The sequence below is a fragment of the Hirundo rustica genome, chromosome 9 (assembly GCF_015227805.2).
Source record: "Hirundo rustica isolate bHirRus1 chromosome 9, bHirRus1.pri.v3, whole genome shotgun sequence".
Taxonomy (NCBI): domain Eukaryota; kingdom Metazoa; phylum Chordata; class Aves; order Passeriformes; family Hirundinidae; genus Hirundo; species Hirundo rustica.
Window position 1 is genome coordinate 10617645 of NC_053458.1, and position 27424 is coordinate 10645068.

A 27424-nucleotide genomic window follows, 5' to 3' on the forward strand; every position below is an offset into this window, starting at 1 on the left:
TTGTATGAAACCCAATTATTCAAATTTATTAACATCAAGAATTATGCAATGATGCTGTAGATTTTTTTTTTTATTAACAAATAGAAAACAGACTGTATACAACAGTGACCCCTACAGCACTATGCATCCACAAGGTAAAAATGAATGTGTCCTCCAACATTACCAACCCTGGATTGCTGATTTCAACGTAGCTTGGATTCTTAACATTCGGAATACATGTGATAATACAATTAGATACCCTTCCACCACCTTTATTCATAACTCAATGCACTCAAAAGAGGGCTGCTCACTCCCCATCTTTAGTGCAAGCGTGATATAATAAGGAGTATTAATATATAGTACCATTAAATTAAGTCCAGTAGTCTTGCCACATTGGTTCATTAGAACATCCTGAAGTAGCGGAAAGTACAATATTCTAGTGACTCTTAACATTTGCAGGATAGCAGAAACTATAGATACACCCAACCTCTGAAGCCATGTGTACTCCCCTGCCCTTCCCTGCAGTACCCTGCTTCCAAAGAGAGCTGGTGCAGCTCTCCTGTGGATCTGCTGGGCTTGTGCTCCTTGCCTTTGTCGATGCTCTGACGCACTCCACTGGTGAGAGGTGACAGGATGGCGCTTGCACGCACAGAACCATGGGATTAACACAAAGGGCCGTGTCTTGCTCTTTCCATCCCCTCCTTGGGGAACTGTGGGACCTCCCCTCGCTACTCCTGCCCCCTTTCCAGCAAGACACACAAATAGAGTTCCAATGCCTGGAGCCCGGGATTTCGGGTCTCTCACAAACAAGGCGACGACAACTCACGTCATATCAGGATCTGCCAATACACACGGTCACTGGATTGGTTGAACACGTATTGTAATAGGACTGAATGGTTTCCAGCTGACAAAGGGACGCCTCTTCGGCAACCCCACATGCCCTCCCAAACCCACACCTACTAAGGAAATAATGGGGGGGAGAAGACTAAAAAAATAACTGGTAGCTTAGGTCCAGTTCCATGAAATTTCATATTCTACAGAGGATTAAAAAGCCTATGGGGAATGGAGATGGGCAGGAACCACAAGCCAGCTGCTGCGAATTACCAAGGAAGCTGCACTAAAATGGGCAGAACCAGCAGTGACTGGGCTGAAATAAACACAGGGCAGTAAAAAATGTAAAAGCAAAAGGAAATTAAAAAAACAAAAAACCCAACTCCCAAAGGTTTGGCAGGTCCAGTTCTGCTTGGGCAAAACATTAAGACTTGCAAAAAATAAAAGAGAGAGAAGATTATAAAAACCACTAGTAACTATTTTACATGTTTCAAAAAAAGATCCCATTCCACCCACCTAAAGCCTCGCTGTGAAATGCAGTCGGCATGAGAGAGGGTGAGAGATGCACATGAGCAGAAATTCAGCCAGAGACTGGAAATGCTTTTGGAGTCGGATTCCCTCATTTGGCGCTGGGGCTAAGTTCCTAAATGCCGTGGTCAAAACTGGTTGGCATGGAGATCTGCTGCCTGGGCAATACCTCCACCTGTACAGAAGGACTGAGGAATGGGCGGCTCTGGCTCAGAGGGACCCGTCTCCACTCCTAGACATCCCCACCACGACTGGAGGAAAGCACTGTTACGTTGCATAGTGGTCGAAGCTGCCAAGGTACTCCAGTGCAGCTCTGTAGCACAGCTGGTACTGGTCCTGCAAGGCAGCAACGAGGGAAACATGAGCAGAGGGGACACAAGGACAGTGGGCTGTAGAGTCCAACATCCAGAGACATCAGGCCCCTCCCTTCTCCCACAGATCTCCACTGCCACACACAGGAGGGGAACTCACCTCTGTCTGCACCATGGCTGGCCGCTGCGTCCGCAAGGTCTTCACCATCTGGAACATGTCCACCACGCCCTCGTAGCGCATCCTCTCCAGCACAATGCTGAGTGTGATGAACACGCCAGTGCGCCCAACCCCAGCACTGCACAGGGAGCAAGAGGAGCATTATGAGTCCTGCCAGCCCCAGAAAGGCTCTGCAGAGCTCCCAGCAGTGGTGCAAGCTGCTCCTGGAGCACAGGGACATGCTCATTGGGGAGAGGCTGCAGTCCTCACTTACCTGCAGTGCACCGTGATGGGCCCATCCTGCCCGAACTGCTCCTTGGTCTTGTGCACCTGCCCGATGAAGTCAATGAAACCCTCTCCTGTCTTTGGCACTCCCTGCTCAGGCCAGTCTGTGAACTGGAACTGGCGGATGGTCCGTGACTGGCCGTCCTGCAGGGAGAAGGGTGTTAGATGTGAACCATTGTGAGGGCCTGACCTCAGCCCCCTCAGTGCTAGTGTCCAACCTGCTCTCAGACCCCCTGAACCAGACCAGGTGAGAAGGTGCACAGGCCACAGATGAGCCCAGGCAGATGCTGCATGTTTGAGACCCGTCTCTGTTCTCCCATGTTCACCCCAGGGTAGCTGAGCTGAGCAGGGCTTTGGGCCCCTACATGGTCCATTGGGTCAGCGTTTGGGCTCCATGGTCCTAGGACCATGTTTACTCTAACACAAGGGTCCTGTGCCTGGTCAGATGCTGCACACACTGACTCCAGGTGCAGGGGGACCCGCTTGCCCAAGTGAGCAGCACAGGCAAGGCAGGGTCTGGTGCTGACAGGGATTCCTGAGCTGCTCATGGGCAGGAACCTGTGGAGAGAGGAGCAGTAGGTGGTGGGCAGCAGCCCTTTTTGCCTGCAGTGCAAGGCAGCATTTGCTTTCCCATTTCTCCAGGAGCTGCTGCATGCTCCCTTGACTGGCCTGGGTAGGACAGAGGCATGGGAGGCAGGAGAGCTGGCGAGCCAGCAGACGCACTCACCCTGGCATCTGTCACCTTGAACTCCCGGAGAATGTACTGTGGCATGTTGTACTCTGCCATGGGGTCCACCACGAAGTACTGGTACCGGGCAGAGCGCTCTGCAGGCCAGTACTGATGGCACTTCTCCTGTGGAGGAGGAGCAGGGCAAGACATTAGCACTGACAAGCTGCTGCTCCTCCCTCCCGCTCCCTGGGAGCCTCTGTGGTTGTGGGGCCACAGGGTCAGTCACCAGACAGTGGGGGGCTCGCCCAGAGCAAGTGGTGCCGAGCACAGACTGGGAGAGCCAAGACCTCGTGCCCACAGACAGCAGCCCCATAGCTCCCTTCTCCCAACAGCAGGACTCGTACCCGGCCCATCTCACGCAGCTTTGTCAACATCACCACAATGGTGGAGTTGTGCTCCCAGAGCATCCGCCAGAAATCCTCCGTGGTCTCGGCCAGTGGTCCCTGCGTGGCGATGTAGGCCTTCTGATGCCTGTGACAAACATAATGGTGCTCAGAGCAGCTTCTCAGAGATGGGCAGCAGCTGCTCCGGGGAACTGGTGGGCTGGGTGAGCTGGAGGCAAGGCCCAGGGCCCAGGCATGGTACCAGGGAGCAAAGCTGACAATCCAGCTGTAGGAGACAGGTCTCTAGGATGAGCCATGGGCTCTGGGAGAGAGATGAGCCTGTCCAGAACTTGTATTCTAAGTGCTCCCCACAAACACAGTGAGCACAACACAGAGGATCCAGTAAGGCTCTTGCTGTGGTGATGGTGTCCCCAGCTCAGCCTCTTGCTGCTGCTTGTCTCCAGTGCTGCTGGTGCACTGAGAGCCCTCTTGGCACCCAGGCCTCCATTAGCAGGCTGCCAGCACCCACCTGGCCTGGAAGGAGAGGCTGTGCTTGGGGATGATCCCAGCAGCACCCCTGTGTTCCTGCACTTCTACTCTCTGTAGCAGCCACTGTCCCCCCCATTGCATGGGAAAACACAGAGCAGCTGAACCAGGTCACCTGGATTACACACTCCAGACAATAACGAGGGCAGTGTGGAAACCATGAATATAGTTTTGTCTGCTTCTATTCTTGGTTCCACTGCCAACCAGAGCACCTTCCCTAATTTCCCTTGTGACCTGCCCCACACTGCCACTCACCCTGAAGAAATCCCCCTGGGTGCTTTGGACTCAGCTCTGGCTTGCTGGTACCGTGGCTCTCTGAGCTCCCAGCCTGGCACAGCAGAGCCCGGGATGGCTCCACCACTGCGGGGCGCTGGAGCCCGCGGGACCAGGGCTGGCTTCTTCGGTCCTGCCTTCCTTCCTCCGTTCTGCCTGCATCCCTCTACTGGTGCTATTTTTAATGGTGCTAAAATTAATGAACGTGCTGCAGGGCAGCTGTAACATGAGGGATGCAGACAGGGGCTGCTTCCAGGTGGATTTATAACACATCGTAAAAAACAGGGACTAGGAATGCACAACGAAGTGAAAAAGCTAATAAAGATGCAGCATCAGTGATATCTGCAAGACCTTGGGCCAACTGATTTCTTTAGATAACTAGAAGAATGCTGGTTCAAAGGAAGGGATGGGAAGAGATAACAGAACTTGGGGATGGGGTAAGTAGCACATGAAATGGTAGGATCTGCTGTGCTGGCAGCCCTCGCCCTCCCTCCATAGCATCACCAAGAGGCAAAGCCAGTGTCTCCATCAGCTCTGAAGCCAGGACAGTGGCTGCAGTCCATCTGTCAGACTCAGGCTGCAGAGTAGTGGTGGATGGCTCCGCACCACACAGGCAGGAGGTTCCCTTTGCTCTGTGACAGTTTTTCTCCAGCCCCTTCATCCTTCCCCATTACTCGGTCCCACCCTGAGGGAGCCTGGCTTGCTGGGGTTTTCCGGTGCTGGGATGCTCCCACGGTTGTTCCCCTTTTGCTCCTTGTCCACTCTTGCCTCCATGTAGCCCTTCTCCCTGGGAACTCTTGCTGGGCTCAGCTGCTGGAGCAGCTACAAGGCACAGAGCTGCTGGCCTGGCTGCACCCACATCTGTTCCCTTTGGCAGTGCCTTTTGCTTCTGGGAGAGTACCAGTCCAAAAGAGGCAGGAGTGCAAAGCCAAGCTGGAAGGGACACGTGCCACATCTATCCTTGCATCCCCCACTCCAGCACTGATGATGGTGCACATGAGGGATCACCCTACTGTGATGGTGCACAGAGAGATGAGAGGAACAGGCCTTTTATGTGCATCATTGTGATTTGGTTTGGATTATTGTCTAGCGGTTGGTTGGGAAGGGGATGTGACCGCTGGGCTGTTCTCTCCTGGTATTTAGCATCTGAGAATATCAGCAGACAGATACAGAAAACTTAAGCATTACTGCCCCAGCAGATCTTAATTTGTGCTTTCTAAACTGTGTTCTGGAGAGAGGAAGCTGGTGATGGGCTTCCCAGTGTCCAGCATCAGCCCTGCCTGAGGATCTGGACTCCTCCCAAAATCAAGACATGAAACAAGCCTTGAGCTGCTGCCAGGATCAGCCACTCAGTGGAAGCACACTTCTAACTCTAGTTGCTACAAGAGGGGAGGCAGGTTTGAGTGAGGTACTGTAGATATAAAACACAAGCCAAGGGATGCCTACCAGAATATCCCATAAAACCTCCACAGGAGCCAACACAGCCTGCCACTCCAGCCATATGGGCATCTGTCTACAGCAACACAAGCCAGCCTGGCAGCACTCACTCACAGGCAGTCTTCACATATTGTAACTACACACACTGCAGTGTCTGAGAAGATGGAAATAGATAAAATACAACAAAGTGGTCCCTGGCACACCTCAGGCAGTCAGAATCAGTCCTCGGGAAAGAAGGCAGCTCTGCCTGGGTTCCCAAGCAGGCAGGACAAGCTGGCACAGTCACCCAAGGTAATCCTTACCTGTAGCCATCTATGAAGCTGGCATTGATGTAGTCAGAGCCCTCAACTCCCCGGATGGGCTGCAGGCAGACTCTTGTCAGCTCATACGGCATGATGTTCACAAGGCGGTTCTTGAATTTGTTGCACGGGAGGTTGGCACTGATGAAACGTGAGGTATGTGCTTTGGAATTGGCCAGCGTCTGAAAGAGGAGGAGACACATCAGATCCCTGCTGGGGATGCAGCAGTCTGGGGGCAGAATCGAGACCCTGGCAGCAGTCACGTAGTGGAATGGAGACCCGCTGCAGCTCTCTGACACACACAGAGCAATGGAGCTTTGTACCTTGCTGAGCCAGGGATGTGCGCTTGGTGGTGGCATGGAAGCAAAGCTTTTCCTCTTCCAACAATGTCTTGCTATTTACTTCTCACCCCAGAAGAACCCAAGAAAATGTGAGAATTGTGACAGTTTTAGGTAAAGAAGATCTATTTTGGGTTACTGTGAGACATTTTATGTCTCTCTTTGAGTCCCGTAAACTGGAGTCATGGTAAATATGTTACTCAGATCTGCTGGCACATTCAAACAGATATCACTCTTCCCCTGCCAGCTTCTTTCTTTTTTTGTTTTCCTTTCCCAAAAGACTGCCTCCAGCATCTCCAGAATCGCCCTTCTCTCTGAGTGGCAGCTGGACCACAGGAGAGGCTCTCTGCAGAGGGACAGGGTTGCTCTCTGGGGAGCAGTGCAGCCATGTGAGGCCCTCCTATATCCTACTCCCCAGGGATTCCCATGCAGTGGACACTGCCCGGGCACAGAGAGGGGCAATTTCATTACTGTTCTCAAGAATTTCTCTCTTGGAGAAATGAAAGGAAAATAAATTTTTGTCTTTCTTACAACAGAGTTGCTTGAGTTGAGCACAATTCTGTGACTCTCCTGAGGAGTTTCTCAAGGCAGGTGTCACCATGAGACACTCAGGCAGCCTGTTTTACTGTCCCAACCCCAGGATACCAGCAGCTCTGATTACCACAGGATAGAGCTTCTCAACTATTCCCAGTTTACATGGAAAGTCAATATTTTGCCTCTCCTGCTCCTTTGTCACTTGGAGGGAATCCCCAGGGTGAAGCTGTACTGCTGCAGTTCATTTCACAGTCTGCATGGTCCGCTGCGTGAGCTATATTCCCTTGCAAGAGTTCACTGGACTAATGCACCTCATCTGAGAATATGGGCACTTAACAGAGCTCACTTCCAGCTCCAAGGCTGTAATAAATATCTGCAGCTGGCATACACAGATACAGGCAGAAAAATGTGGGCTTGGTTTGCGTTAAAAATGGTGTGCCTTAAAACACTGCCTTCACCAATTCCAGACAGTGAGGCTTGGTGTAGAGGTGGTTAAAAGATTACAGAGCTCAGCATCGAAGAAATGAGAGCAGAAATGTCTCACATATTTAAACTGGAGCTGTTTCCAGACAAGTTGTTCACAGTAACATCAATTATCACTAACATGATCTGCATCTGATTTCAGATGCAGCTCCTGCCGCACAGTGAACCTAGAGCAGAATGTGCTGCTGGGAACTGCACATCCATCTGCCTTTTATCTCCTCCCCAGAAGCTGCCAATCCAGGGGGGACCGTGGCTGACACAAGCTTTACAATTCAAATGTATTTTAAATCACTGCCTACCTGCTTTAGAAACACACAAAAGAATTACTGTCTATAATGATCCATAGCCCACCTCTCCCAACCCCTGCATGAGTGGCCTACGGGCAGAGACAGGGCACTAGAGAAGTGGGATGCTGGGGCTCTGCCACCAACCTTGAATTCCAGCTCCATTTCAGTAACGCTCTCGCCTGCTGGCACCTGGCTCAGCTTCTGGATGTGGGCGCAGAGGTTGCGTGCGGGCACCTCAGTATTGCCACACGTGGCAGCCTCCAGCAAGGCCTCATGGATGAAGATGTACTGGTCCTCTGTCTGCACCATGTAGTTGCGCTGGGAGCGCATGCACGTCACGTGGCCGTAGATGTCCACGGTCTTCTCATGCTTCATCCGCTCCAGCATGGCATCGATGACAATGAAGCAGCCGGTTCGGCCCACGCCAGCACTGCGGGAGCAGAGCACACGGTCTAAGAGACACAGTCTCCTCCAGATGTCACATGAGCTCTAACAGTGCTTAAGAGATCACCTGGACTTAGGGCACACAAAAGGGGAGTAAAGGCTGCTCCCTATGAGTGGAGCTCCAAACAAGAAATGACAGGAGGAGCGAGGGAGAGAATCACTGGAGAATGTGAGAGGCTCCTCAGCCTTACTGCTGTCCCCCTTTCACTGCTGGAGTGGAAAGGGTATGGTTTCAGTCACCCTGCTGATCCCTGTGGTGGCAGCCTCTCCACAAGGGAAGGAGAAATGTGTTTAACAGGCAGGAGAGTGACAGCACAGGTGTGTGTGAAGTCAGAAGACATGAAGAGCGGGCTGGGCCCTAACACCATTAAAGTCTGTAATTTTTAGCCTGCTTGTCCCCTAACCTGGGTCACTGTTTCCTCACCCATAAAACGAGCACAGCCAACCTGAGAGGGGAAGCAGAAAGCTGAGGTAATGCACAACTGTACTGAGCCCTTTGCTCAAGCACCAAATGCCTCTCCACAACTGTTGGACAGGCAGTAGCAAACCTCAGGCTACTCACTCCGAGAGCACTCTGAAAACAACAGATTCACTGTTGTGACATGTAAACACAGACAGAGATAGGGAGCTAGGCACTTCCTCATTTATGGTGCAAGTCATATCCTTAACAGGGCTTTAATACAGCTTGTTTGTGTGTTAATTATACCCCACTACCATCTGAAACAGAGCATGAAAGAAGAGCATTAAACACTGCTGGTAAGGCGTATGCTGCAACAGCAATGATGGAGTGGTTTGTTCAGTAACAGTCTCCTCCTGGCTGGTACAAATAAATCTTGGCTGCGTTAGATGCTGAGCCTTAGTAGACTAATATTTGGTGTTTAGAACTGCCTTTCTACCCTGTGAAAGAGTGCTGCTGTAAATACTGCATATGATTGTTCGTAGAGGTCACTGCATGCATTTCTGTCAGTGATGTGCCTCTGAAGGTACCACCCACTTATAGGCACAGATAATTTAATTTTTAAATGACACTTGCAGTTTTGCAGGAAAATGTGTTTTCTGAGGCTCTCCATGTAGCAGTGCTGTTTAATCTGATACAGAAGTAGGAACAGAAATGCCACCCCTGCATTACCACTGCTGGGCCTGTTCTGCTGCCAGCCCAAGAATGCAGTGCAGGTTATGCCACCATGAAACCTTTCCCACAAGAAGGGGAGACTCCACTTTCAGACAGGTTAAAGCTCCTGCAGCCAGAAGGCAAACACACAGTCCTACCTGCAGTGCACAACCATGGGCCCAGCATCTGTTGGGTTACAGGCCTTGACCCGTCGCAGGAAAGCGAGGATTGGGGTGGGGTATTCTGGGACCCCGTGATCGGGCCAAGCCATGAACTGGAACTGTCGCAGCTCTGTCTTCTCATTGGAGCCATTCTGTTGAAAACAAAGAGGAGTTGTTTTGCATGAGAACAGTCTCATCCCAGTGCAGGAACCTGCTGATGGGGCAACAACAGCAACAGGCATGCAAAGCTCTGCATGATAACGCGTGTACTGACCTTACACCAGGGAAAATTTGGAGGAAAAATGCAGGTTTATTAGGAAGCTCCTATACATAAAGATGCTCTGTAGAAAGGCAGTTATACAGACAACAGAGCATCTCTGCAGGAGTGGAGCAGAGTGCAAGGATGGTGAAAGACTCTTTTCTGCACAGTACAGGTTCACTACCTGTATACTCACTGCACATTCAGGGAGAATGGGCGCTGGGCATGGAAGGGCTACAGCAGCCAGTTCCCTCCTTGCTCCTCTGCATCATGGTGTGACTGGGCTGGGTGATCAGCCTGTGTCTGCAGACTGCCCTGCTCCTCTCTGGGCTTGGCTGAATGATCTATGCAGCAAGCAGTAGGACTGGCTGGCTGATTGCTGGGGCCTTCCTGGGGCATGAGTGTGTCCCCCCTGAGCACTGGGCTCCTGGCCCAGACTCAGTCACGCACAGAAGCAGCTCGCTGCAAAGCCTGTCTGCATTGACATGCTGCTGCTGGCACTGCCCCCATGGATTTCCAAACACTAATGAGGAATGCAGCAGGCAGGAGAGAAGGGTTTATGCTCACACCAGAAAGAGCCCCTCCATTTGCATTATTAGTGACAGAAGTGATAAAAATTCACTGCTTCCCATGTCGTTCCTCTAATGGGAGGACAGCTGTTACCTGTGCACTCACCAGAGGCAAGAACAGCCCTGCTCTGGGGTCAGTCACAGAAAGCACACAGAAGAGCATCAAGTATCTTGGCCGAAGTCCAGTGGTGGCCAGATGCACAACCTGCAGCTGATCTACTGCAGCCATCGGTGAGACATGGCTCATGTGTGGACTTGACACATGCTTGGCCAAGCCAGGTACAGCCAGTGGCCACTGTCTGTGGGCCATGGAGCACCCTGCAGCATTGGGAAGCATCTCTGCAATACGTGAAGCAGCAACAGCCCAGCCAGTGCCCTACCTTGCACAGTGCAAAGGTGCGGACGGTGTAGGTTGCCAGCTCGACTGTATCCAGCAGGGTCACCTGGATCATCCCATAGGTTTCTGTACCCCGGCTTGGCCAGTACTGGTCACACTTTACCTGCAGGGAGGTGAGGAGAATGGGTCAGTAATTGGCTACTGGCTGGGGCATCTGGCACGAGGAACAGGGCTCTGTCCTACAAAGGGTAAAGACAGAAATGAGTCGTTGTGCAAGGGGGCGGCTCTAAAATCCGTATTTCCTCCCTCCAGAGTGTCCCAATCACCAGCAAAAAGGCAGCACCCCATGGACCCCTTTCCATATGACTCAGAATCACAAGACTATTCTAAGCTAAAGGGACCCACAAGGATTATCAAGTCCAACTCTCAGTGAATGGCCCATATGGGAATTGAACCCACAATCTCGGTGTTACTAGCACCAAGCTCTGACCATCTGAGCTGATCTCAATGAGTGGCTACTCATTCAAAGAGGGATCTTCTTTTCCCCTGCTACTCATTGAAAGAGGGATTTTCTTTTTCCCCTGGAGCCATCGGTGGAAGCGGCAAAAGGGGCTAGGCCACCAGACAGAGCAGCAAGAGCTACACCAGATACCAAGACAGTGAGCAGCAATTCCTAGTAGAGATTTGTGCCTGCTGTAGTTCTTCTCTGCCTCCTGTTTGGTGAGATGGGCATCTTTGGGGCTTTGCTTGAACCACGTACTGCCTGAGCTCCATCTGGATAAAGAGAAGGTTGGCAGCTGTGTGTTGATGGGAGAAGAGCTAGTGCAGCAGGGAAGAGGAAATGGTGGTGTCTGTGGGCACAGCTCTACTCAAAGGGCAGCCGAGGTGAATGAGACACAGATTGTGTCCCACCCAGCTCCCAGCTATGCCAGCCTGGCATCCTTGATCCACAGCTGTGGCAGGACAGAGCTGAGTCCAGCACAGTACGCAGCAACACAACAACAGGCACTACCTTTCCTGTAACATCCGTAGTACCCAGAGTGCCCCTGCCAGCACGGCCATGGGCAGTAAACCACCCTGGAGACAGGTGGGACACAGACCATGCCAGGGCTCCAGCCTGGATGCTGTATTCACCCTCTGCACTGCTGCAGGCTTGAGTGCACCAAGCATCACCAAGCAACGCCACCCTGCCCCTGTGGCAGGTGGCACACTCCTGATAATGTACATCTCCCAGATGTTTCAAAAGGCTCTGCAAGGAACAGATGCCAGCTTAGACACAGACACATCTTGTTCTCCCTCTGCAAGAAGGCATGGACTGTGACCAAACTATCCTTTCAGCCCCTTCCTGCAGACAGCACTGTCCCATCACAAAAACACCGCTGCTCCCTGGAAACCTCCTGCCCTGCATCATCCTTATCACCCCCTTCCAATTCTGCAGCCAGAATGCTTTGAGCTACTGGTTACAGCTCTTGTTGCATCCTACTTGGCAGACAGCCAAACACACCCCCAGGGGCCAGTCCCTCTGTCCCCTTCACCTCCCTGCACATCCCTCTCTGCTCACATGCTGCTGCTCTCCTCCTCCTCCTCTTCACAGCTCAGTGTTTGCAAACTACTCCTCCATTTATTTTTTTTTTCTGTGAAGCCCCAAGCTCCCTATTTAATTGGTACCCTGAGCATCCCTGTTTCATCTGGTATCTAGCTCCCCCACCCTGCAGAGGCTCAGTGCCTGACAGGAGGAAGACTTTATTCCCACCCATGTGCACCACACCGAAAATGGTTTCCCACTCTAGGAGAGAGGAGTGAATGGAAGATCATCTGTGCTTGTCAAGGAATAGTAAACTTAATTATTAGCAGAACGTGTTTACAGGGGAATGTGTGGGAAAGGAAACAATAAGCTTAATTAGGAATCAATGAAGTTCTGCCTTTTAATTGAAACCACTTGCAGCAGGGTGGGGCTTGTGAGAGCTAAGAGCCCTCATCCTGCACTCTCCTCTGGAGTGCAGCAACTTGGAGTCAGAGGGATCCATCTCTGCCTGCCTTTTGGGTTCTGCTCTCCGTAAGGCCTGTCCTGGCAGAAGTGCCTGGAGCAAGACTGCCTGGATACTGCAGGTGCCTGTGCAAGCAGAGCAGCCCCACTGCCTCCTGCCATTTGGGCTGCTGTGCTGCCTTGGACCTGTAGCAACATGGCAGGCCCTGCAAAAATCTCAGGATTCCTCTTCCTCACTTGGAACAGAGCATTTGACACTGACTGGCTGCAGCACCAGCAACTTGGAGGTCACAAACATTATTTTACAGCTAAACTGATCCCATCCCCATGAGGGGGCAGCAGCTGCAGGCTGTCTCCACGAGATCCGAGTTTGTCTTGCCTGGCTTGGGGATGATGTGACCATCTCTAAGAAAGAGGAGAGCAGCACAGCACCCTGCAAATGCTGGGGACAGCTGCTTGCTGTGGTTTGCAGGGGATGTTTCAGGGGAACAGCACAGCCTGTCCCTGTGCCTGAGCCTACACCTCAGGGACAGCAGTCCCCTCCTGCCACCCACATGCTGCAGGGCTGTGTACTCAAGCACAAAACAAACTTCAGAGGAGTTCCCTGTGTGGAATAATAGCAATGCCTGGGCTGGTAATTGAAAATTATTTATTCATGACCAGATAAGAGTCAGTCACATTTTCTGCCAAATTTACCCATAATGTTTATGCCCCATTTTCAAGCTCTGTAAATTTTATGCTGAAGCCGATGCACTGTGGTACTAAAGCAGATAAGAGATGTTTTCTTCTGGCAGTGCTTGTTTCTCATTAACTTAAGGAGCACACTAATGTCCTGAACAGCCATTTATTGCAGCTTTACTGAGTGGCTCCTGTCCCTCCCCTTTGACGCCCTGAGCCCAAGAGCAGCCGGGCACCTCTCTTCAGCTTGAGAGCTGTGCTCTGCTCCCGACCCTGCTCACAAGCTCCAGATGGCACTGCTGTCAGCAAGAGGGCTGGAGCACGATGGGGCTGGCTGCCAGGCTTCTCTTCCCCAGGGACCTTGAGCACCAGCCTCTCAACACCCCTTCCTGGGGACATGAAATGCCAGGGGAGATCACACCCCAGGAAGAGCTGCTTGGTGCTCTGGGCTGGAACAGAACAAGCCACGGTACTGCTCTGGGAGACCTTACTCTGCCAGGCTCTTGGGGATAGCCCAGGGTAGGAGAAATCCTGCTTTAATACCTCTCTCCTGGCAACACAGCCCGGCAGGGATGCACCACGCTCGCAGCTTCGGGAAAGCTAATCTACAATGTGTGTTTCTGAACTGCCACCAAATGATTCTGAAACTGATTGTAAAGCTTTGAAGGCAGCTAAATTGCACAATCCAGCCATTTCTATCCTTTATGTGCTTCTTACTTTGTGAAAACATGAAAAAGGGAGGATGATTTAGACCATCAAGCCAGCTGAAATTGCAGACCATAAAAGCTGATGCTCTTTAAAGATTTTTTTTTTCCCTCTGCAGCTCAGGAACCCTTTAAAGCAGTGTCACCCCCACAGGGCTGCCAAGCTGCTGCTGGTCCCGCTCGGCTTATCACAGCACTGCCAAGGGTGACCTGGGGAGCTCGCCTGGAAAGGCAGCAGAGCCTGCTCTGCACTGGGCAGCACGCCATGAGGCCTTGCTACCCACCCCAGGCTCTGCAGCTGGAGAGACAGTCCTGTGCTTGCACCAAACCCCTGGGCAAGGGGACTTTCAAGCAAGGTCACCCTTGGGTAATGCTGTGATGCCATGTGACTGCCTGGAGCAGTGTTGTCCCACAGCAGCGTGAGCATCAGCAGGCAGCAATGCTGCAGGGACCCAAGGGGTTACATCAGATGAAGTTTGAAGGCTCTGGAGCAGAATGAACTGCAAACAGTGACTCATGTTGAAAGTCTGGAGCAATGGGCAATGATTGGGATTAGGATCTTCACTGGTCCCAAAAAGGTGTGCACCCAAGAGAGTTCTAGCCACCACCAAAAGGGCATGAGGAAAAGCAGAGCAGGAGGGTAGCTAAAAGCCATCTTGCCTTGGAGAGATGCTGAAAAAGACAACAAAAAACCCCAGAGAAAATAATCTCCTGGAAGTCCACATCACAACTCCCCACCAGGGCCCTGCTGTGAGGGAATGCCCTGAGATACCTGTACAGGGTACAGCAAACACATCCAGGGAAGTCCTTCCTGCGGATCACTGGTTCAACTCAAGAGTGACCAGGCTTCTCCACTGCCTCTCCTGGCAATCTGCCTGTCCCAGAGTGCCAGAGAAAACTGCCACTTCTCTTTAGTGCTGGGGATGTGCCAAAGAGGCAGCAGGATATGGGCAGGCAGTGCCAGGGAGCGAATGCAGGGGTCTGGGTCTGGTCAGGTCAGCCTAGAGCCCCTGGGCAGTGTGCCCAATCAGGCAGGCTGCCTGAGATTCTGTGAGGGCTCTGGTCACCTCCTGCCCATAACAAGGATTCACAGTGTCACCAAAAGCCTGACCATATGCACTGTGTTTGGGACAGAAACCAACACTGCAGGATGATAGGATGGGGTGTGCTGGGGGGAGATAAGGCACAGCTCAGCAGCACAGACATCTCGGGTAAAGACAAGTCCCTCTGGGGTCAAAGGAAACCTTTTATCTTCAAGAAACATGCACTTTGGAGTGCCTTGCCATAACTAAGAAGCCCAGAAGTTAAGTGAGTCAGGGTTCCAAGCATAGATTTATTTGGCAATCCAGAAGGGCTCTTCCTTGTTCTTCAAATATATGCTCCATCATTGAAATGTGAAGGCACAAAAAAGTCTCCATATAACCCTCAGCTGCAGAGTGCAGTTGATCAGAAGCTTCTCATCTTGCTTAGTCTGTGTGCCAATCCCTGAGCCACAGGGCTAGTCAGAATCATTTCCCTGCCTGTTTGGGCTGTGTGGGTGACAGTGGCCATTGGACAGAACAGGCAGAACTCTGCAGCAGAAAGCACAGTGCAAAGCTGGGGCTGGATCTCTGGAGACAGCTCATCTCCAAGGAATGCTTTTTCCCTGCAGGCAGTAGGGCATTTGAAGAGCCCAGGAAACCCATCAACAATGTTTTTTGAACATTAGGAAATGCAGATCTGTTTTGCCATGGTGATTGGTGGTTCCAGCCAGGGTGGGCTTAGACATTTCGTGAGCATTTCGGTGCTAAAGCTTTGAAAAGGACAGAGAGCATGCAGGCAAAAGTTTTAACTAAACCCAAACTTGACCATTTCTGCTTCTAAAGAATGAGCTTATTGGGCTAAAAATAATCAGTGCTTCACAGCTTGAGTGCACAAGCCCCTTCTGCTGTTGGCATGGCAACACTAAAATATTCTGCTAGTACAAACGCTCACTGCTAAAATTTTACTTTTAGGAACAAACTGAATCATGAGAGGCAGAAGCTGCCTCCTCCTTGGGCAGGCTTTGCCCAAAGGGTGCATCTGGGTGCAGGAGCACTTGGTCACAGCTTACGAACTCCTGCTTCAGGGGCTGAGTAAGAACCTCTGTCATGAAAACTGTATCATCTGCAGTGAGGGCTCCCACTCCTTCAACTCTTTGCCTTCCCCATGGTCTGCAGGCAGCTTTGTGTTTATTACATCAGAATATCTAATCCTGGCAGTATAAGCAGATCATTTATACATGTTGTCATTGGACAAGGCACAAATTAGACTTGTTAATGCAATGAGACCCTGTCAGCCATTCCCCTGCATTGCCAGAAATGCCAGGGCCCTGTCAGGCTGCTGGATGCTGCCAGTACCCCCCAACTATCACAGCTTCTCAGCTGTGGGGATGGTCTACACTCCCCGTTCAGAGCTTTCCTTTCCCCCTTCGATGCAAGTGATGTGGGCAGGGAAGGATGGGTGCACATGCAGACACGTGGGCAAAACAGAGGTAAATGATCAGGCCAGCAAGAGGAGGTTGTGCCACCCTTTTGCCCCACAGGGATATGCTTACAAGGCATTTGTTGCTGGGCTGCATGAAGCAGCGAGCCACATCACTGGAACTGCACCTCCCTGGGTGCCCTTATGCTGTGAAGTGCTCCCATTCCTCTTTTCTACCCCTCAACAGCTCCAGAAAAGAGAAAAAGCATACACTGTACCCTGGACTTCTCTTCCAGCCTGGTCATCATGACTATAGTCGCTGTTCTCTGTTCCCACACCATCCTCCAGAAGTCGCTGAGGGTTTCTGGCAGCGGTCCCTGTGTGGCGATGTAGGCGTTCTGCTTCCGATACCCATCAATGTAATTGGCATTGATGTAATCACTGCCTGGGACTCCTGTGGAGGAGAAAGAGGGCAGAAGTTACTGGGGTAAGCCCACAACCCTGTACCTACTGCTCTGCTGGGCCCCGCAGGCAGGGGAAGAGGCTGGCATGTTCACAAGGCTCTTGACAAGTCGTCTTTATGGGATGATGTCAGGATCTCTCCCAGGGATCCTGCAAAGGACAGGGGTGGTGCCTGAAAAAAGAAGAACCCTTCCTTTTTAACTCCCACATTAATGCAACAAGCAAGCAACACCGAAGTAGAGAGACAGCTGCCACATGCACACAAAGGAAAATTCACAGGCAGGAATATTAAGGAGCTCATTCGGCCCCAAGCAACCGACTGAAATAATTGTCTTAAATTCACCAGCAATTTGTTATGGTCCTACAGCACCTTTTAAAAATGAGGCTCCTTTATTAGCTTGTCTCTGTCAGCAAGGGATGCCAGGCAGGGATGTCCTCCCATCCTTTCTGCAGGGATGACTATCCCCAGGGAGCCAGAGATCTTCCTCCCACCACCACTGAAACCCTTCAGTGTGAGATCCCCACTGCTGTCTGTGGGCAGAGGCTGCTCCAGCCCCCACACGGCCTCCACCACGTTAAGGAAAGGAATTTTTCGTAAAGGCCTTTAAAATGCAAACACATAGTTACTAAAATAAATTCAGCAAAGCAGAGGCCCAAGGCTGTTTCCAAACCCTGCTCAGCATGGGCTGCCCGGGCTGCAGGGAGAGAAAGCAGCAGGAATCTCATTGTCTCCCCAGGAGAGAGCATCTGCATTTCATTAGAGGAAGGAAATAAGGCTGGGGGTCACCCCTCGTCCTTTTATCCTGGGGAAAATTCTAAAGGTCTGTTCTACAAGTCTCAGCAGTCTCCAGCAGACACAAAGTGCTGGCAGCTCTGAGGGAGCAGCAGCAGCTGGAGTGCAGTGCTTCGCTCCCTTGGCATGGGCGGTGCAGACCTGGCAGGGTGCTTTGGGAACAGTTCCCGGGAAGGCACAGACACTACTTACAGCAACTGAGTCAGGCTGGAAAACAGGGATTCCCCCACGTGCTCACCCCACAGCTGCCTGTGAGGGTTTGCCCATGAGCAGATGTGCCAGGCCTACACACAGCTGCTACTGCTGCTACTGCTTACTGGGCTTGCTGTCAGGGACTGTTTGGCCCCCTCTCCTCCTCTTGAAGAGGATGAATAGTGCATTACCATTAGAAAAGGCTTTTCCATTTCCTAGAAAAGGACGCTAGTGACTGTAGGGCCACTTGTGTGCAAAGCCAGGCCCCAGTTCCTTCCCCAAGCAGGGGTGCATTGAATTAGCTCTATCTTCCCCATCCTCCATCAGTGGGCTCAGGTCTAGGTGTGCAGAACTGGGTGCTGGTTTATAAAACAAGAGGAATGGGTGAGCCTGGGCTCCAGCTCCTCTGTGTGCAAGATGACTACAAACATGTATTAGCCCAAACTCCAGGGATGTGGGGCTGGTTCTTGGAGCCATGGGGTCAGTGCTATGGACACCCAGGCCTGAAGCTCCCACAGGGATGTATGGAGTCTGATGTCCTAAGGGAAGCACCCCTCATCCTGTGCTGCTCTGGGCACTTAGTTGGGACCATATAATGACAAGTCCCAGAGAAAGATACTGGCCCTACAATTGTGTTAGGACAGAGGGTGTCAATGGCACTAAGAGTGCCATGTTTAATCATGTACTGAGGAAGGCAGCTGAAGTCACATAGAGAGGACAGTGGGAAAGGAGGCTGCTGGGACAGATATGTTTGCTGACAGCAGTACTAAGAAGCAACGACACAGAACGCACTGCTCTGAGGATACTGGGAAAGCTCTACAGTGCCCTTTCTCCTCTGGCCAGTCAGAACATACATTTGATCATGCTGATGCTTGGTGTTTATCCCTGCTCAGCCTAGAACACAGTAAAAGATGGGTCTCCTTGCTACAGTCATGTTCAGCCACTTGATGGGGTACCCACTCCAGTTACTCTTACCATCAATGGAAGTCAGGATGACACGTGAATGGTCATAGGCTATCACGTTTGCATAGCGGTTTTTGGGTTTATTCACTTCCAGGTTGGAGTTCTCCCAGGTGAACTGCTGTCCAGGATCAATGGACTGTGGAGAGAAAGAGAAGGAAGGAATTGGTAGTGGTTACTACACATTGGGATGCTGCAGCAGACGGGTTTCAGTCAGGAAATCTGCATTGCCCTGCACACCTCTCCCCAGGCCAGACACAGAGTCCATGGGTGTCCATGGCAGTAGCGTCAAGCCAGACCACACCAAAAACCAGTTTCCATGGGTCATGCATCCCATGATCTGCAGGAAAAGAAGTTCCTCAGTGGGGCAGCCTGCTGCAGATGAGCCTTCATTTCCTCTGCTGCATGCTCATCCTTTCTTCTGGAGCCACCCTTCAGCAGAAATTTGGTCTTCTGCCAGGATTCCAGAGAGACCTGACTGTGCAGATCTTGACCTAGCAGTTTTATTAGCTGTTGAACTTCAGACTCTTGAAATATAGCAAGTCCTGGGTACTTTGTGCCCCAGGAGCTTTCGGTATTAGTGTCCTGCAAGATAGCCTATGAGCTTTTGCCAGGGAATAGTCATGAAAATTAATAGGTTACTATGCGCTGCTCCAGCTACTTATGCAATGTAAACACCTCTCGTTTGAGTTAATAGAGTGACAAGAAACTATAAACCTGGAGAAGAGACATGGTTATAAATCTTGGCCTGCACACTATGCAACTGCCTGAAATGCCCACTCCCACCTGGCCTCACACACCCAGTGCTTCTTCCATGAGCCATGTGCTGGTGCACTCAGTCCATGGCTGCTCCAGGACCAAGCAGCCTCTTCCCAAAGCCTTCTCTACCATCTCAGTCCACACACAAAGCAATGTGAACAAGGACTATCCCCTGAGTACCCCTCTGAGATGGGATGGTCTTCTTGTCTGAGAGACACACAGGTTAAGACACGCGGGAACTTGCTCTGCACATGCAGCCCTGGGCAAGCTCAGGGCAAGCAGCTACAGCAGAAATCAGTCATCCCATGAACACCCTTCCCCTCGAAATTAACAACACCATCAAAACCTTCTTAAAGTCTTGCTCCAGCACAGGGTCTCTGAAACTTTAGTAGCCCACACAAAAACACTGGGGAAACAGGCCAAGGGAAGCACTGCACGCTGTGCTCCCTGCAGGCATCCATGTTCATCGCTTGGCAGAGCCATGTCAGAAGGTTTCTCAGGCAGTGAAATGCCTGTCAACTCTGGATCAGCTGTGTGCAAAAGGCTGAGGTGGGAGGCACAGCTCCCTGACTGGGCTGACATGAACAGCTCTCGTGGTCCCTCTGCTTAGTTCCACCAACCACCAGCTGTGCACAAAATGACACCCATCGATGTCCCCTCTGCTCCTGTGCTGTGGAGCAGGCACTTCCCAAGCAGTCAGCAGTGGGTGCGGGTGCTGGCTTGAGTATGGAGCACAGGCACTGTCTGCATTGCTGCACTAGCCCTGAGGGCTTTGCAGCACATGCAGGGCATGGGCCAGTGCTGTGTCAGGTGGCAGCTGTCTGTCCCCAGGTGTGTCCCAGGCTGCCTGCAGGCAGAGCAGCCAGAGCTGACAAAAACGCACAGGAGGATGTGACATCACAGAGATGCTAATAGGTAGTTTGGGAAATGCAGGATGTAAATAGACATTTCCTACAGAAAACCTGCAATTTTCTATTATCAGTGTAATAAGCAGGCAGCCACTGTGCTCAGAGGCACTGCAGCCAGGATGGTGGGAGTGAAGGCTGCAAGCATCACTTCTGGCTGCAAACCCAGTGGCCTGGCTGCCACAGGCTTTGCACTCTCCTCTGCCCAGGCACAGAGACATCTCAGCACAGCTCACAGCTCTCAGGAGCACTTCATTTCATAAAGGCACCTGTATTTTGCACTCAGAATAGGCTGCTCAGGGGATCAGCTCTTTGGATGCTCCCCATTCTCAGCCATGTGGCAGGGAAGACTGCTGCCCACCAGTGGTGGGCCTGAACTGCACAAGGGAATGCAGAAATTATCAAAGACATGAAAAAAATAATATGAAAGGACTTTATGGTTTGGAGTAGAGATAAGTAAGATGGGTTTTGATATCAGTCTGATCAATACAGAGCACATTGAAGGAGAAGCACAAATAGACAAACTAACAAGGAAAATATGGACCCACCAATGCCTATTAGAAACATAAATAACACCTATTTTTCAAAAAGATGGACTCAATCTGCACAGACAACCCATGCAGTCTCAGCTCCACCAGTAGCTGGTGGTGGAGCTGAGACTGCCTCTGAAGGTATCAGTGAACATCTTGCTGTGAAGAAGCAACCCAAGAAAGCACCAGCTGTAACTGGACTCTGAACACTCAATGAGCACAGGTGGGTGCTGGAGTGAGTCCTACCCCTGCAGCAGAGGCAAGCAGAGCTCAGTGCAGTTGCTCACGCTCAATCTACGCTGCAAATCACTGCCAAAAGGCTGCAGGGCTGACCCAGCTGTGGGGTGCAGAGTGCTTTGCACAGCAAGTCTGTGTCCTGCCACAGCAGAGGAAAGGATTATTTCCTGGGGGAGGACAAGGCTGCCAAGAGCCTCCAGAAAGGAGGAGGAGCATCAAGGTGTTGCCATTAGGGTTAACAGCTTTGATGTGCAACGAGTATGTGCAGAAATGGTCTAATCATCATCAGCCTCTTAAGAGGGCAAACAGGTGAGAAAGCCAGAACTAATACAGCACCTGAGTGCAAAGAGGCTCTAATTAAATACTCCTGCAAATTAGTGACTCATTTAGAAGTAAAATGATTTAATTTAAACTCTGGTGATGAATTAATGTACACCTGTTCCCCCCTTTAAGGCAAACAAATGAGTAAATAAATGGGAGGATGATGGGCTGCTTGGAGAGAGTTGGAGCCCTTAGATGGAGTAGTGGTTGGCAAGTCTTGTCCCATCTCTTTACAATGCTCTGCAGCCTCTGTGAGCACCTTGCTCCACAACTGCCCTGGCACTGGGAGCCTGCTCCTGTTCCTTTCTGGGGCTCATGGGAATCACTGCTTCATCCTACAACTCAAGCAGAGTAACACTTCCTAGAAAGCAGAAGGGCTGGGAAATTAGAAGCAAATGAGCCAGGAGCAAATTTAAAAGCACCATGACTTTCGCTTTGCTTTAAAGTGATAGGGAGATGCTGTAAGACAGCAAGTGCAAATTAAGAAAAAGCCCAATTAGTAAAACTCCTCCTTCCCAGCATGGAAGTGCAAGGAACAATTTCACCAAAGCAGTTCAGGGACCCCTGCTGCTACTGCCATAAAGACAGAGTCAGACCACTGAAAAGGGATTGGAAAAAGGCTCTTTCCTCAACAGACTCTAGAGCATTTTACAAATGCCTTGAAAACATCCCTGAGTGCCAGTTTGACTCTCAGATACAATCCACCTCGGGCTTGCTGCTCCCCTTCCTTAGTGCAGTTCCAAAATCCCTCTGCCTGCAGAGGCCCTGCTGCTGCCTCTGCTGCTGGCAGGAGTGGAGAGCCCAGGCAGGCAGTGCCCTCAGGGAGCTGCACAAGGGCATGGGGACAGGAAGATGCTCAGGCAGCGAGTGCTTCCCGTCCTCCTGTGAAATCAACCGCATTAGCAGGAGCATTGACCACTGTCAATCTGCGCCACGCCTCAAATGAGGACATAATGTGCTTCTGAATCAATTGCTGGCAGCACTTCAGCCTTATTATTCTTATTACCGGAACGTGAGCGCCGTGTGCCTGCCGGGTGGCTTCCCCGTGAGCTCATTAAACCCACGGCAAGCCCATTAAACCACGGCTACCTGGGGGCTACCTGGATCCTGGGCCCAGCACCTCCTGGGCTCACTGGCCCCAGGGATCCGAGCACCTCTCCCGCTACCTAACTTGCCTTGCCAGGGCTGCAGGCACGGGAGATGCAGTGTCCTCAGTGGCTTTATAGGAAATGCAAGTGAATACAGGGTCTGGGCAAACCACCAGTGTTTCTCTCTCCACAGAAAACTGTGAGGAGAGATCTGCAGCCTCTCTACCACACTAGGAAGCCGGAGCACAGTCAAATCTCATATACAGCCTAAAGATTACCAAGAACTAATGTGCCAGGCAGTGCCACACTGCCAGGCTCTCACCATACGCTCTGCTCTGCTCCTGGGGGCCATATACTGGATAGACACGATGGATGGACTGGACACGAGGGGCAATAGCCACAAGTTGCAGTTTGGAAAGGAATAAGGAAAAAATCTTCCCCTGGGAAGGTGATATAGGAATCCAACAGCAGTACAAGAGAGAAGGAAAGAAGGAACCAGCGCTGGTTGAAGCCAGCCTGTCCTGTGTTTGTTAACAGCACCAAAGGGGACCAAAGCAACGCTCAGCTTGCTGGATCCCTCAGTGTGAGAGGCCGGTATGTGCCACTAAGTTTGTCCCAGGGCAGGTACCCTGCAGCGCCCATGGGCAGGATCCTGCCCTGGGAGCACAGGCTGCAGCGTGGGAAGGTGCCCACAGGAGGAGCTCCAACACAGCGACAGCGCCTGCCACCACCGCACATCCAGCCAGGGAGTTCAGCATTCCTTCTACTTGTTTAATTCCATTAATCCCACACCGTAAATTCACTGTAGCTTTCACTGTACACTAAAAATGAAATACTTTCCCCGGGCAGCCAGGCTAGAAGCAGCTGCCAGACCCTTGTGCCCTGCTCCCCAGCTTGCTGCCTGCCTGTACAGTGTGGTGGGGCCGCGCTCTGCCCCACACCAGAGCAGATGGCAGCTGTGAACCGAACCTGCAGACGGCTCAGCTCCCAGCAACTGCCTTTCAGCCTCTCCTGCTGCACCGGGGGTACCAGGAGGTACAGCTGGGATGGCTCTCAGGTGTTGGGGGCGAGGGCTAACCCACAGCTCACAAACCTGCTCTCACTGCAGCCAGCCCATAGCTTGCTCCGTGCTGGCTTTGTCACACGGGCTGCATGGCCACGCGGGCTGGCAAACTGGTGTGAGCAATATTGTTTGTTCTCTGACCTGTGGGAATGGAGGTCAGACGGCTGTGAGAAATCTCTGCCACCCTTCCTGCCCCCTTTCCAGGCATGTGGGGAGGTGCTGACAGGTCTTGTTTCATGTCACCTGTGTCTAGGTTACCCTGCTATTGCTTGCACAGCCAAGGCAAGCGCCAGACTGATGGCTCTAGGCCAGCTGGCCTCAATGGTTAGAACTGCTGTTAAATATTTGCTCTCTGCCTGTGGTGCCACTGCTCCTGGAATGTGAGCCATCTATAAACAGCCCTGCACCCCACAGAGATGTTAGGCTGACAGGCTGCTCTACAAAAACACTTAAAATGCAACTATTTCAAAGCACAATCCAACAGCAAATGGGCCTTGGGGGTTCACCTGCCATGCCTTCCTCCCTTGTGTACTCCCTGCTCAGCTGTGCTATGCCCATTCTGGCAGCACCATTATGCCATGGGGAACAGGGTTGAGGCCTTCACTTCCCAAATTGCTGGGTCACCACTCAGCTCTACATAAGGTCTGGGGCTCACGGAGTCCCAGGGTATGCATTGGGACTGTATCAGTGCTTACTGCAAATGCAAGCATGTGCTGAGGTGTGGTTCCCGTCTCTTGGGCTCCCACAGGGGCTGCACCGCCTGCTCCCCTCCCACCTCTGCTATTTCCACATCCACTCTGCAGATTTCCTTAGTCAGCAGCACACACCATGCCCATCCTGCCCTGCAGCCTTCCTGTCAAAGGGAGCTGCTCTGCCAAACCCACACATACAGGGACCAGGATGAGAGCAGACCCGCTGCTGCAGCAATCCTGCACAGGCAGCTGCTGCTCTCTCCAAACTCAGTCCAGCATTCTTCTCACTGGCATTTCAAATGGGAAATGATTGCATTGATCCCCACATGCCAACAAGGTGCAACCCCTTCTACTTTTGGGTCCATCCTAGTGTCAAACACTGTACAAGCCTGTCATGTTCAGCAATTTCCAGACGATGAGGAGTCAAACACAGCAGAATCCAGGGGAAAAAAAATAACGTGCAACAATCAGCTACTTAATAGCTGCTTCAACATGAGAAGTACAACTGATTGGTGCTCTCAACCAGCCATGATATTCTAAAGAAAGAGAAATGAGAAGAGAGAGGCTCATGAAAGCAGCTAAGAGAATTTACTTAATGCTCATTTTTTCAAAAACAGTTCCCACAGCTCAGTATTATGCTGCAGGCTCTACTGAGCACAGGCCTAGTGTGAGGATGGGAGTGCAGAGACACAGGATCCTTATGAATCCCCACCATGCAGCAGAGCCACAGCCTGCCTGCAGCAGAGTGGACAGCCCTGCTTAATGTTTCAGTTGGACTGCTAACAAAAAGCCCAAGGCAGCCAGATATGACTGCATGCTTTGGCTCCACTGGCAGGACATATATGAACACACAGATAACTGCAAGTGAAGCAGGTTATTCCTTTAAACATTTCCCAAGTCACAATGTAATGCTGTAGCTCATCCCTCTGGTTCAGACAGTAAATGCAGAGGGATGCCAAGACCCTCCACTTGGCATCCCAAAGCAAAAAAAGAGCTCTGTGCCTTCCCCGGATACACGCAGCACACCCTTTGAACTAGCTGGAATTCGTCCCTTACCGTCTCTACATAGAGATCTGCTTTCCCTTTCCTGGCATATATAATCCTACCTCATGGGCAAATGCTCTGATCTCATCTCATGAATCAGTGTAGGTACGGTGCAGGAAGGGGTGGCCACAGGCACAGGCAGATAACAATTCAAACAGAAGTGATAACACATGCAAAGAACACTTCCCAAATTTATTCCCTCTTTAATACTAGTGGGGGGTTTATTTACAAGTCCCCTGCAGCTCAAGAGGGCTCTGCATATAAGCACAACAAAACATCATCCTGCCATTGCTGCTCTCACGGCTGCAGAGGAACTTTTCCCAATTTTAAACAGTTGCAACCTAATTATACAGCCTGAAGAGTGCCAAAAAAGGTGAGGCAGCCCTCAGGTAGGTCAGTCCCTTCCCCCTCACACGTGCACCCCCTTGGCAAGTTGGGCTGGAGGGAATTGGGCTGGGAGAGGTGCAGTGGAGGGGTTCACCAAACACCTAGCACATGTCCTTGCATGTGAACAAAGGCAGCACCAGTGGTGGATGCAGACAGTACCTACTCAGGGGCTCCACCAGAGACACGGATAAGGGTGGGAGCATGATCCAGAAGTGCAGGCAAGTCTGCAGCACATGACTGCAGGTCACAGGCAGAGAGAGCTCTGTGCAGGGAGGGGAGCTTGGACTACTCCAGGGCAGTGGGACATTAGCAGAGTTTCTATAGGCACTGCTGCTGAATGGCACAGGCTAATACCAGCACAGTCCAGCGGGAGATTAGGTGGGGAAAGCAGGAATGAAAACTCAAAATGCGTGTTTGTTGGCATCAGAGGATGGCGCAGAGAGCAAAACTTTGAACACAGATGGAAGTGAATGGGAACTGGATACTGCAGACCAAAATACCTCAGCCAACCTGGATGGAGTGCAGCCCTCACAGAGCAGAACAAAGTAATCAGTGACAGTCCAGGTAGGCACTCAAGACCATATCCACAGTGGCAGCATGGCAGACTGCTGTGCATTCTCCTGCAAGGCTTTCTCCATGTATCAGCCATGCTACAACTGCTCAAGGTGAGTTCCCACCACTGTGGGGCTGGAAGGGAGAGCTGGCAGGCTCCCAGGGCTGGTGTGGGGACTGGCCACGCAGCACTGCTGCAGGGGAAACACGGCTCAGCTTCCACCAGGCCCTGTCTGCTGGGGTCCTGGCCAGCATCACTCTGCCCTGCTGCCCGTCCCACCCTCAGGCTCACCTCGTACTCCTGGGAGAACTTCAGCCCATCGTTGGCCTTGAGGCGGTCGATGTTGTCAGCGAGGTCGCTCAGGGGGATTGGGGGGTGGTCACGCATGCCTGCAAGCGAGACAAGGAGGGAGGAGGGAGAGGAGAACGGTTACGGCTCCGCACGGCCAAGGAAGGCTCAGCAAGAGCATGTGCACAGCAAACCCAGGAGGTGGGTGCAAGGCGGACACGTGTGACTATGTGAAGCGCCGGGCAGGATGGACGGGAAGCCGACGAGCTCACATGGCATGCGGCACACACTCCCGGAGCGGTGAAGGAAGGGAACACAAAGGTGATGTGCGGAATGTGCGTGACCGGGTGAGCATGCTCGGACAGTACAGCCAGCGGGCACACAGAGCAGGCCACGCAGAGGGCAGGGGCTTGGCCAGCCCCTGGCAGGAACAGCCCAGGATATGCTGTCACTGGGCTTCCCGGGCTTCCGCATGGGCTGAAGTTGAACACACTGATCCTCTGGTGCTCTCACCGCCGAGGACTTAGGCTCATCCTCTTGCTTACCCCTAAACAACGGCATTAGCCACAAAGAAACTCTGCCAGACCCGCAGTGAAACCTCTGCAGGGCACATGCACAGCTTTTTGGGAAGGTAGATGCCATCACAGTCCCCAGGGCGTTAGAGAAGGATGAGAAGGGGCCCACAGAAGAATGGCTGATCCCCTGGTAGGACAGTGTACAATGTTCTGAGAGCTCAGGAGCAGCTCTGCCCACAGCTGCATAACTCTTCAGTGATGCTCCAGAGGCAGGGCCCGCTCCAGAGCTCAAAGTCCAGCTCCTCTGGGCTGGCCCTGCAAGGCACCATGTGCAGTGATGTGCCCTCCACAGCTTCTGGGAGGCTGCTGCGAGTTGGGACGCAGCTCCAGCCATGGCAGAAGTCTTGCCCTGGCTAAACCAGGATGCAACACTACAGCTCATACTGGGCACAACTGAAGCCCTGCTTGGCAGAAAGGCCCAGGAGGGGATCGCACAGATCCCACACAGGGAACAGGTACTGTGGGAGCATGCATGTGGGATTGGCAGGAGCCCTCCTGGGGCCCTGGGATTCAGAGCTTAACTATTACAACCTCCTTCTCTG

The 27424-nt window shown here is 51.9% G+C and overlaps 1 protein-coding gene across 8 annotated transcripts in view; it reads right to left on the reverse strand.

Moving 5' to 3' along the window:
• Positions 1–27424, reverse strand: part of PTPRF (protein tyrosine phosphatase receptor type F) — a 375361-nt gene continuing 347937 nt past the window's right edge. For all 8 annotated transcript variants that reach the window (XM_058421775.1, XM_040073022.1, XM_040073025.2 and 5 more), the window contains 12 exons: positions 26311–26408; positions 18456–18579; positions 16312–16487; positions 10266–10385; positions 9055–9209; positions 7486–7771; positions 5703–5881; positions 3166–3292; positions 2819–2944; positions 2081–2235; positions 1810–1945; positions 1–1674 (listed from right to left, as the gene is read on the reverse strand). In XM_058421775.1, the coding sequence (XP_058277758.1) occupies positions 1606–1674; positions 1810–1945; positions 2081–2235; positions 2819–2944; positions 3166–3292; positions 5703–5881; positions 7486–7771; positions 9055–9209; positions 10266–10385; positions 16312–16487; positions 18456–18579; positions 26311–26408 (1751 nt within the window). In that variant the 3' untranslated portion in view covers positions 1–1605. The remainder of the gene's footprint in view (positions 1675–1809; positions 1946–2080; positions 2236–2818; positions 2945–3165; positions 3293–5702; positions 5882–7485; positions 7772–9054; positions 9210–10265; positions 10386–16311; positions 16488–18455; positions 18580–26310; positions 26409–27424) is intronic.